Source organism: Apteryx rowi, unplaced genomic scaffold (genome assembly GCF_003343035.1).
Source record: "Apteryx rowi isolate R43461 unplaced genomic scaffold, aptRow1 scaffold_488, whole genome shotgun sequence".
Taxonomy (NCBI): domain Eukaryota; kingdom Metazoa; phylum Chordata; class Aves; order Apterygiformes; family Apterygidae; genus Apteryx; species Apteryx rowi.
In genome coordinates, this window is record NW_020450747.1 from 590,815 (window position 1) to 603,065 (window position 12,251).

Sequence of the window (12,251 nt, forward strand, 5' to 3'; positions counted from 1 at the left end):
AGTGTTTTCAAACTTGGGCATTGACGGTATGTATTTACACTATCAGTAGCTCCTTATGAACTTGAACAACAGGGTGTTATGTGGATAGGAACAAACGTCCACAGTGGATGATTTTTAATGAGTCCATCTTATTGAATAAATACAAATCTAGCAAAAATTCAAGAAAGACAGATCTGCTTGCCTGTAAATTACCAGCCTGAAAATGATTACTGCCTTAGGATATGAAAGTCATTGTAAGTAATCTCAGTACAAAATAACACTTTTTTTTGTAAAGCACAACCTTTTCTTCTTAATAAAAAAGAACAGAACCAGAAAGCCCAAAACATAAATATGGATGTGGTAATTTCACAGCACAAAATAGCACATGCAGGATTTCAGGAATCCTCTGAATATTTTCTTTTTAATTAGATAAATTTTCATTTAAATTTTACTTAAGTTTTCATTAAACTTTATGAGCCGATAGGAACTCAATTTTGAGCTCTTGTCATGTAAATTGCCTAGTTTATTATACACATGCTAATTAGCAGAGCAGGCACTGCAAAGCACAAAATTTCAGAGAGTAATATTTTTAAATTTGTTTAAATAAAAATTCCTTTATTATTTGTCTACAAGGCACCTGCCCTTATAAAGTACATCATGTTCAACAGAGTTTTGCTCTAAAAGGTGATGTTGCAGAAGAGTGTGCTGATCCCTACGTTTGTCTGAGCGATTTCATTGCAAATGTCCATAATTTAGAAGTATGAGTAAAGGAGTTGTCATTCACAAGAAGTTAAACCTGAGTTTGTTCTTTTCTTGTTCATACTTTCCTACCAGGAATAAATATTCTGCAAGTCAAATTGTGCCTTGACTTGCCTCTGTGAGACATTCATCTCTTAAAACACTGCTTTGGGTAGCACAGACACAAACCTAGTACTTCCCACAGGGTTCTATATATGTAAGTGGGAGCAGAAACTTGCCCTAAAACCCAAATATGAACATGGATGTGATCAACACATGCAGCAAGAAGCAAACACAACTCCCTCCCCAGAGCTATGCTAGCTGTGCCAGACTAACAGGAGAGATGAGCACTCTGAGAGTTCACCCACAAAAGTAAAATGGTTATTTTTAAACTGAAACATGAATACCTTTTCTGTAAATAAACTCTAGGCTTGTGAAGGAGAGGGAAACAGAACCCCTGAAAGGATTCGTCCTTTTGTGAATCACATTTCTTCTACTTTTACAATACAGTGACATCCTCATCTTTTACCTACTTTTTCTCAGTGGCAGAAGAGCGAGTGCAGAAGTGTCAGTGGTGAGCAGACAGGCAGCACAGCCAGTCAAGGAGGGAGAAGGATCCGCTGCACAGAAACGGCACCAGCCTTTGTGTGCTGCTGTGCGCTCTCCGTTTCTGGAAACACCGCATTTGAGATGAGGAAATATGGGAAGCCATGCAGATGGAGACACTCACCTTTCTGCTACCTTGGACATCTTTAAACAATGTCTGTCTATCTGCATGTTCAGAAAATTTATCTGAGGAGAGAGATGACAAGGACATTAGCAATCCAGGAGCTCTTGAGCATGCACTGATCATATCCCAGCATACCATTGATTTCTTATTCCAAACAGCGTGCAAGTAACTCAGAAGGAAATGGGACCCTTCCCTAGGTATTAGAAGAAGCTTATTAATTGCTTCCAACAGGAGTTTCCATTTCATTTGGCAAAGCCCTGGAGGAAGCTTCAGAAGAAATAATTAAAAGTAGAAAAGGAAACATGCATGTATTGGGGGCTGAGGTTCCTAGACTACTCAGGGCACAATGTGATCTCCTTTTTGCTCCATGCTCCCCTCCTCCATTTCTGACTGTAACTCTGACTGCCATCACAAGATGAATAATGGCTTTAGAGCCCATTTATACTGTGCTATGGTAGTTCTCAACAGTACTCTGCAGCCTGTGTTGCCTACGATGGAAAAAGCTCAAGAAATTCAGTGTTCAGAATTAGTTCAAAAGTTCACCCTAAAACTGGCTGCCTAAGAAACAGGTGCAAAAGCTGCCTTTACTTAAATGCTAACCTAGTGATTCCTTCCTGCACTTCGCTGTGTGCTGCTTGTTGCAGGAAACATAATTGGGAGCCAGAGACCCCTGGGCTGAAGCAAGGATGTGTGAGTTGGTGGCCATTCCTTGAAAGTACTGTGCAAATGATTTTTTCCCAGTTCCCTGAAAGCCCACGCCCTGGTATGCTGCCTATTTCCCTAGCCTTTGTCAATGTCCACTTTTGAGACATCCTGGAAAATAATCTGTCTACCAGCCCACAGGCAGAGTAATACTAGATTAGAAGGTCAGTATTACCAGTAATACATATCGCTGCACAGCTCAATTAATATTTATCTGTAAATACTGACTACTTTACAAAAAGCATGCAAGGATCAAGCACAGCTAAAGCATACAATTGGTTTTGCTGATAACTCAATAACTTTATATGCTTTTTTTTTCAGATAACAATAGTCTGACTTTTACAGATGGACTTAGTTCTCAGAAAAGATGCTGTATAGCTGTCTACTTACTTGTTTTCGGAAATCCTCTTTTGTAGTTTTGCGTACAGGTTGGGAGGGCACGTGTACAGGGCTTTGGGGCTGAGACTCCTCAGTAACCCCATATACTGACTGTAATGAACCAATACACAAATAGAAGGGATTACTATCTTTTTCTCTGTTATGCAATGAGGAAAAGTGCAATACATAAAACAGTAAGGTAACAAGTCAGCAATTTCCTACTGTTTCTTTCCAAGCATGTGAATAATTATTTAGCCTGGAGCAAAATTTACAAATCAGACTGCATTTGCAAATGCCTGGACTTGGAAAGTCTGCAGACATGTTAACCAAAACCTGGGGGTTTCAAGCATGACCTTGCTTCCAATAAAACTCTCATACCTGAAACTTCCCCATTAGATATGAGGTGACCACTCTGTGCTGCTGCAACCTACAGGCTTGTTTCACAGTAAGTAAAAAGGGGGGTTGTTTTGAATGTTAGAATGCAGCTGATAATTCTCAGGAGCTCTGAGCACTGTGGGTGTTGATGTTTGCAGGATAAGCACTGGGAAAGGTCACTGTGGTGAACCAAGCAGAGAGAGAAAAAAAAGACAGGAGTCTAACCCTATGTCATTTTCTTCCACTGAGTTAAATTTCTTGTCATAAAACTACACATTAAGGAACAAGCTTAACCAGGTGTCAGTGGGTCAAGTTCACACAAAGCTCTCTAAATGAAAACCTGCAGATTGACTTGCAGTCATTTATTTTCAGGACACAGACCTGCACTGAAAGTAATATCAGTTATCCTTTCCTTTAGTACATTTGCTTTTTATTTAATATTTGTAAGGGACATGTGTATGGCTCTGCTGCAATTAACTGCTGATGGAAATTAGGAGTCTACTGCAACCTCCAAAACTGACATATACACATAGGAGCTAAAACTTGCTGGAAGTCAAAGGCACCCAAGTTGCTAATGACCCAGCCTCTGAAATGATTAAGTCGGGTAAATAGCTTTGAAAAATCTGTCCCCCCAAAATTTCTGAAAATGGGACCTAGCTACTTTTGCCAATCGATTTTAATTTTAGGAGTGCTTAGCCAGCAGATGTCTGGGGCACTGAGCTCCCTAATGTTGTTCTCAGGTCTACCAGTGACTCAGTCTGGTCCCTGTCCACCTGGAAAATGGGCATAGTAAATTTACTGATTAGAACAAAGTTGAACTGCTATTTGTAAAACCTTTTTTTTGATCCCTATAGGGAAAGTCTGATATATTGTAGGTGTCAAGTGTGATTCATATTAAAAAACAAAACAAAAACAGACCTTTTTGACCTTCTGTGGGTTTTTCATACGACGACACTTTCTAATGTCCATTTCTGTGGTGTTCACACAGCCTGGCTGAAAAGAGATAGCAATAATATTAATCTTTTCTGTTTACAATCTACATGCTACCTTACCTTTCTAAAATACATAATTAGAACTTCTTCAGAATTCTTTCCTTAAGTTTGCATCCCATAAATTATGCTTACTAAACAAGAGAGTGCATATAGCTAAAGCTGGCATCTCAGCATCAAGTCTATTTACTTATAACTTTGGCATCAAAAGGAAATGTCTCAGCTAAGAAGAAAGTCTTTTTTTTAGAAAGTCTGAGTCAAACTAGTTGAACTGTTTTTCTTTATACATACAACAAAAAATCCCCCAGATTTCACATTTATGCTATACTTTCAAGCAGTAGTTCCATGCATGCACAGATCTAGAATGTCTAAAATAGTCTTGTAGAAACGTGACTTTTTTGAAACACAGGGAAAATGCACATGGTGACTTTAAAAGCAATGTCTTTATGCAGCTCACGGCACAGTGTTTACTAGCATTAAAACCTTGTCAGAACATGGACAGTCTCATCTTTTAAAAATAACTTTACCACAGGCCTGTGCACGTCCCAGAATGCTCTTTCCTGGCTGTCCAAAATTTTTCTTTCTGTTTTATCCTTTTTCCTGTCAATTCTGAAAACAGAAGCATAAATATATGAGTCAGCATACAACTAATGCTTTCATCTTTGCTACAGTTCCTCACTGGGGTTTTTAACCCCATGACAAAAATGTTCAGCATATTAACCCATTTTTCAAACAGAGATGTCACACTCCTGCTTGCAAGGCCATGAACAAAGTATCACTGACGTTTATCCCAAAATGTGTCAAAAGGGATTTTCCTGTTCCCAGACCTTGATTTGGCAGAATGGCGAAGTTCATGTTTGGCTTTGGCTATGTCAGGGGACCCACCAGGGATGTGTTTGCTTCAAGTTAAGCTCATGGCCTGCGCTGGCTGGAGGTCCAAGCTGGGCAGCTCCCAACTCCACCCGTGTGCCCCAGCAGTGCCGGCGCTGTGACTGCAATTTCCCCAGGTACAGCTGCCCGAGGAATTACTGGCTGCAACAGCAAGGGCGGCATTTGCAGCCACCCTCCTTAAGCACTGCAAGGACAAGGTCTGGCTATACGGTGTCAGCATGGAGTTAGCAGAGTGAGGAGGCAGCGCAAGCACCGGCCCATGGAGCAAGACTCGAGCTCGCTGTCCCAGCCGCGTGCAAGCCAGCACTCATCCGAAAAACACCTGACTACTCCCTTGGCACAGCTGCAGCTCAATAAATTCAGCCTTGATACAGCTGTAAATCAGCTCTCTCGAAACATACACATCGAAGGCCACTGGAGGTTGTTCAAAGCAACTGTTCCCCTACCTCTTGGCAGCATCCAGCAATTCATGTCTGGTGCCTCAGCGGTGTGCTCAGCTCAATACATGAGCACAGCAAAAGGACCATCAGCTTGCAGGATCTGCCTACAGAGAGACCAGATGAGGCGAGGAGGAGGAGGAACCACCTTCGCCTCCAGAGCAGGCTTGAAAAGCTGACAGTCTCTCTGAATTTTTTAGCATTTGATGCTAAAAGTGCAAATTCTTTCTAGTGATACAGAATACTGGTATTCTTACGCATCATCTTTGCCAGCTTTCAATTTTTATAGGTGACAATTAGATCCATTAAATGGACATGTAGGCTTTTAAGTACACTAGTCTACAAACACTGGACCATACCTATTTTGCAGCAATAATGACAACATGCTCAATACACTAAGAAGGGGCTTCAAACTGCTTTCACAGAGAAAGAAGTGAAAAATTGTAGATTTCAATTGCAAGCAGAAGACAGGAAAAAAACAAATATTAAGTTTGGGTAAGTTTCATGTAAGTGGCACCCAGTTCTCCACACTAATTTAGCAGCACAAACAGGACTGCAGAGAGTTCAGGTACAACTGAGTTGACTGGGAATTGGTAAATGCCACCATTCTAGGTACTCTGAAATGACAATATTTTTAATCTTTGAAATATTTTACAAACATAGAGTAACACACACAGAGGACAAAGCTTTTTTCTTTCCACCTATACGAAACAAATACTATACAAAGGCAGAAGCAGAATGGGCAAGTGAATTGCCCAAGCTCACATGATGAATCAATATGATATTAAGAAATCAAGCTCAGGAATTCCTGACTCACCAAGTTACGTACAGATAATTAAACCCATCTTTCAGTCTCTGCCGCAAACCTTGAGAATTAGCTCTCTATTGTTACTAGCCTGCCAGTGACTAAAACCTACCAATACCTTCTGAGTTTAGTTGCAGTAAAGACCTTGACAGAGAAATTTTATCTTCAGAGAATCCCCTTTCCTGCACAGCTTTAAATATTGGTGCAGTTCAGTGCTCTAGGACTACTTACTTCACTTGGGCCTCAGCTTGCATGAAGATAAATTCCCACTTTCTTGCAAATGCCCTCTGAAGTCTTGCTAAGTTTTCCTGACAAGAGATGAAAACAGTGAGAACAATTACTCCTGGCAATTACAATGAGAGCTTAGGAACACAGTTACCATGTGGGGTGTCTATTTATTCCCCCTTTTTTTTTTTAACCTAGAAAACTCAAGACATGGAGGTTAGTGTTGGTTTCAGTGAATTTCCCTGTCTGCAAAGCAAGGTTGTGACACGTCCTCTCAGGCCCCCCCCCATAGCTGCAGCCAAGAGGACCCTGTCAGGGAGAAGTAATGGAGTGAGATGAAGACAGCCAGAGCTCTAGCAATAAAATAGTGATGGACTTGTTCCCAAAAGATAATACTGAGCAGCTTTGTGAAACTGATGACGTTCATTTCTGCTAGCAGATGGCTGTCACCTGCACGTTTCCTGCTCTCCCCCCCACTTTCCCTTCCTCCCCCGCCCCAGCTCTCTCCTCTCTGGGCTTTTGCTAAGGTGTAAGGCCTGAGCATCCCTCGCCGTGGGCAGGGCTGCTTGCCACCGAGAGCATCGCCCAGCTGCACAGCACTCACCTCTGGGAACGGCCGGGATGATTCACAAAAGGAAACAGCTTATTTGTCTGAACAATGGAAATAACCAACTGCAACGACTAGGTCCAGATGCAGCCTTGCTCTAAACCTGAGGTAAGAGCTCTTGCCCAGATCCACTACAGAGAGTGTTGTGATCTGGACATTTGGAGGTGGATCTGACTTCTTCATAGCTCAAGGCTGAACTCGTGGCATGGCCTGAATTTCAGGCTCAAGGCCATCTTCAGACTTAACTCCTAGATGGCACCCCGAAGTCACATATGCACGCACACTCTGATAAGAGGCATTTGAAACTATTAACTTGATTCTCTTGCCCATTATAGCTGGCTCAAGTGTTGCAAGTTTTTTTAAGGGATAAGACACTATTAGTTCTACTGCCATTCCTTTTATACTTACTCCCTTCATTTCAAGAAAGTGCTTAAGCACATGCATTTCAAGACCAGAAGCAATCTTTGTATTATTTACTCTGACCTCTTGTAAAACACAAGGCTTAAAGCTTGAGCCTGTTACCACCAAGTCCACATGGGATTTTCAGTCCATATACATGAAGAAAAACAGTTAAGCAAATGATTTATAGCTCTCCTGAACAGCGATGATTTCCTTAACTGTAGCCACAGGGAAAAACTACTTGCAATATCTGCAAAAGCAATTTTCTGCGGGTTTGATTTTTTTATTTTAAATTATGTTCACATGTGCCCTCTAGAGTAAATATGCTGAAACCGATGAAACATCACCAACTGAAGCAGTATTGGAATCAGGCTTATGTTTGGCCAATAAGAAACAAAATTAAATGCAATCATACAAGCTCAATCATATAACCAAGACTACTGTTTTACCAGGAGATACCTAGCAGGTCTATGAATGACACAAGCAGAATCTAAAATGAGAAGATGTGCCCTGTGCTGTTTTGTACAGATCCTTTTGGGAAAGTCCAGGTCAGTGCTGGTACTTGGGGAGAAGCATCCTCATGCTACGTCCGCAAAAACGTGTACTAAATGTATGGGACTCCTTCCTACTCGTGTAAGCCTGTTTCTCTTACTTGTGCTCGGCTTACATCTCCATTGCTGTGCCCACTTCAGCTCTCATAACRAGTAGGAAGAGTCGGTGCCATTCTTATCTCATTGTCTCTAATTAAGAGAGCAAAATTTGAATGCAGAAGCCATCTCTAGCTGTGCAATGTAATCTTCACAAGAAAAATGGGAGACTGCCAAGATCTAATTATTGCCATCACTGGAGCATTGCTACTCTCAGTAGACAACGATGCGCAAAAGTACTTAGCCATAGCCTCATTGCATGTGTGTGGGTGTTTGTGTGCTGCTGAACAGCCTTTTGTTGCTTTCTGATAGATCTTTAGAGTACTTACAGTTAATTGGTTTGCTGTGAGCAATTTTAATTGTTTTAATAATGAAATAAAAAATATGCAGAAGGAACAACTCAGCAAAAGAATGTATAAATGCATGTGGGTTTTTATATTCCTTACTTTATGTCTGTATACTTCAAGACTGGAAGTCTTGGGAACCATGCATACATTTCAAGGATGGACTAGATAAGTGGCAATTTTTGCATGCTCTTCACTGAAAGCACCAAAAGATGTATATTTGTCCATGTGTCCAAAAGCCCCAAAATGTAGAAGATAAGAAAAAAGGAAAAAAGTTCATTCTTGGAAAGACCCATAAAATATATGCAATATAAAAGTTTTCATCATAATAAACATGAACACACACGGACACTAGAACCAGCTTCATAAACTAACACTCCACTGAAAAACTCTGCATTTGAAATTCAGCTGTTAGGCTATTGAGCTAGTAAACAAGACATAGACAATATGAAAGAAACAGAAGTTCAGCTGGACAGTCTGTTACGCTGCCTGAATTTAAAGAAACTCACACCAACCTTGCCTCTCCTACTTCCATCTTCCCATCCCTCTCCACCTGAACTCTGTGCAACTTAAGTCGAGGCTGGGGATAGTTTTAAGAGCAATAACTTCGTAACAGAAAACTCTCCCTGAATAAGCCTAATGAATAACTTTTATATGGTATATTGAAAGCATAGGCCAAGTTTAATTTCTGAAAACTTTCCTTCTAAGGTCTGAAGCGATAAGTCACGGGTCATCAGGATTTAATTGTTCAATAATGCACTGAAAATCCATCATCTCAGTGTGTTAGTATTGGCTATAAAACAGGAACTGTTAACTGGAAACAGGAAACCGATGTAAACTTCTATGTAATTTGCCTGTCTTGGTGGGCTATATGGCAGATACTCTGAGACACTGCAAAGTCTATGCTAGGGACATTCCCCCTTCATGTACCTGACTTTCTCTCCAGATCAACTTTCACACAATTCTGACAACTAAAGAAGAAACAGTAAAAGCTGACCCCAAAGCACAAGGTGGCAGCATCCCGTCAGTGAACAAAGCATTCTTGCCCCCCTTGAAACTCGAGCAGCAGTGTACCTACGGCTTCATAATCCGCCAGCTCCAGCCTAGCTTTGTTCTGCATGGTCCGTTTGCAAAGATAGATGGCTAAAAGGAGAAACAGAAAGGAAAACAATTACAGAACAGATTATTAGTACAAGATCTTAAGAAAAGAATGGTGCATGCACTGTTCATCTTCATCAGAAAGCAACATGAGCCAAGGAATGAAAGGGCTGAATACCCACCTGACATTGCATGCTAGCATTCTCAGAGGCCTTAAACTTCTGGGACACCTCATTTAAAAGTGCTGAGAGTAGCTGTGAGGACCTAACGAGGAGTCTCAGAAATGCACAGTTGCATCTGGGGTTGGTAGAAGATTTAGCATGAGCAACCTGTTCCCCTCAGCACTTTGGGAATATGCCTGCTGATGTGAGCAGCTCTCCATATCTCTGTATTTCTTCTCCCCTTTTATTAAAAAATAATTTCAGGATATTGAAATGAAAGCAGAAATACAGGCCAGATCTTAAAGGTTTGATACCAGCATTCCTTCATATGCTCCACTCATTTATTCTATACATTTTAAATGGTTAAAAAAAGCCCTTGCATGTATCACCGTAGCTAGATATTGGAGAAACTGATGTGCTTTTGGATTCTGAGGGTCCAGATGAGCCCAGCGCAGGACGGCACATCAGGCAGTGTTCTGGGAAAGCCTCTACTGAACTGCTAGCTCACCCCATTTCTGTTATGTGCTGAAACACAAGGATCCCTAGCACACTCTGGGTACAGATTCAGATCGGAACTACATAGTAGAGATCATTTTGGGATGAATCTGGGTGTGAATTTTAAAAACTCCTTGTCTTTCGCCCTTTCTCTTGTGCTGCAGGGCCAGGTATAATTTGTCCAACCATGTAAAATATTGGAGCTAGGCAGAAAGCAGAGTATCATCTACAGAAAACTTCTTCTATTACAAACCTTTTTCAGAAAATTTCAGCTTTTCTCTGCAAACCATGGGGTTTCAGTTTGGTGGCAAATGCAATTTGTTGACCCTTTCATGAACATTTTTCATTGGAAACCTAGCCTTCTATTTAAAATACCTGAAAAAAACAGTGTTGTATAAAACATTCATATAATGAGCCAACATAATGCATGGTGACCAGGGTTGATCAGTTCACGTATTTCCTTTGCGTTTATACTTTTCAAGAGCAGTTTCATCTGTAAGCCATTTACAACACCAAATTAAGTGATAGTCAGTCATCTCACAGTATTTCTTCATACTAGGCAGTAACCTGTCATTAGCAAGTCAGTTCCTGTCCTGTAAATGGATCCATGCAAATAAAAAAAGTATGAAAAGCTGCTAGGATTTCAGTTTTATTCGGGTCTACTGCTAGTTTGGGATTAATTCCTGGGAAGAGCCCGTCTTCACAGACCCAGCTGATATACAAACACTGATTATAAACATATGTTAGAGATTTCTAGGATAGGTGAAAATCTGTCACTACATGGCTCAGAGCGAATGCAGCTGCAGCTCTTTCAGCTGTGGGTCAGTTCATATAGGGCTTTATTTTGAGGTGTGCTGTTCCACTCACTGCCTTTGGAGCACAACAACCTAACTGTGAAACTCAGTTATTTACCAAACACTACAGGAAACAACAGAACTTCCATCTTCAGATCGCTATTCTTCTGGCATGGTTCAGWCTGTATGGTTATATATGGGGGCTGTTTGTAAAATCTCTGGAAATTATTTTCCATATAATGAATATTTCCATGTTTTCTCCTAGTCTCCCAGTCCCTCATTGGGATGAACATGTAAGACTGCACTAGCTTCCACTGCAGATGAGGACTGTGAATGAACTATCACATGACAGACACCATTGTGAGCAACTCCTCCACCCCAGCAAATAATTTCCAAAATCCATAATGACAAGTAATTATTGTCTGGGAAAGAAAAAAAAAAGATATTTGGGGAGGGGTTATAAACTGATCTTAGATTGTGAGATATTTTAAAGGAAGCACTTCCAAAAGTTCCTGTTTTATGAGCAAACACATGGATTCACTTCCTCTTCCAGTGCCGCACCAGGATAAAACAATTGATTTTATCATTTAACTAAGAAAGAAGGGTAGTTCTGGAAGAAACAGCAATACCGCACGGAGACAGCTAAAGATAACACCACTGACATATTTTCTTTATGTATTATCACTGTCTGCAGCCACTCAGATGTTTAATACAGCATGTTGCAGTTTATTAGTTCAGGAACCACGCTCAGTCTTCTCTTTTTACCAATTTTTAGCTGGCAGTCTTAAAAAATGGGAAAAATATGCCTGATATCATATATCAGAGAAGCTTAACTATGGGTTGCCATCAGTTAGATACTGGTTTATTGATCAGCCTGATGAGTGCCCAGATAACTTCTTATAGATGAACACATCAAATTCAGCTACAGATCAGAGTATGTTCCCCCACAGAAGCAATATCGGTATTATTTAAAATTCCCAAGGAGCAATATTCTGCTTCCCATAAATCCTGCTGTCCGAGAACTCAGGTAACAGTACGTAAAATCCTGGCCCCATTGAACTCAATGGCTTAAACTCCACAGGCTTCAGTGAATCTGGGATTTCATTTCTTGTAAGTGAGGCTAGCACAAATCTGCCCCTGAGGTTGCAGTCTTACAAGAAACAAGAGCTGCTGAAGGGTTTAGATGACCAATAAATAATTATTTCAAGGACAACATTTTCCATCACACACTTTCTGCACTAACTTTCTACAATGAAATAATTATATTCTCACCATAATCTGTGTTTTCTGGTTCCCAGCAGTTTGAAGGCCAGAAGTATGGTGCCTGAAGAAACAGCACATGTATTTTAATATAATAATTTGAGAAAGGAAAAGCAATTCAGATGCAGAATAACACTACAAGTACAAAAAGAAGAATCACAAAGTCTAAGGCCAAGTCTCTGCCCAGATATTGCTAC

At 40.6% G+C, this 12,251-nt stretch overlaps 1 protein-coding gene across 1 annotated transcript in view; it reads right to left on the reverse strand.

Annotated features, from left to right (window-relative positions):
* The window catches only part of RGS6 (regulator of G protein signaling 6), a 95,468-nt gene that overhangs the window by 41,572 nt on the left and 41,645 nt on the right, over positions 1–12,251 (reverse strand). Inside the window, exons 4-10 of the mRNA XM_026078754.1 lie at positions 12,067–12,118; positions 9,325–9,389; positions 6,256–6,332; positions 4,419–4,500; positions 3,821–3,895; positions 2,540–2,638; positions 1,448–1,509 (exon numbers count right to left, since the gene is read on the reverse strand). Of these exons, the coding sequence (XP_025934539.1) occupies positions 1,448–1,509; positions 2,540–2,638; positions 3,821–3,895; positions 4,419–4,500; positions 6,256–6,332; positions 9,325–9,389; positions 12,067–12,118 (512 nt within the window). The remainder of the gene's footprint in view (positions 1–1,447; positions 1,510–2,539; positions 2,639–3,820; positions 3,896–4,418; positions 4,501–6,255; positions 6,333–9,324; positions 9,390–12,066; positions 12,119–12,251) is intronic.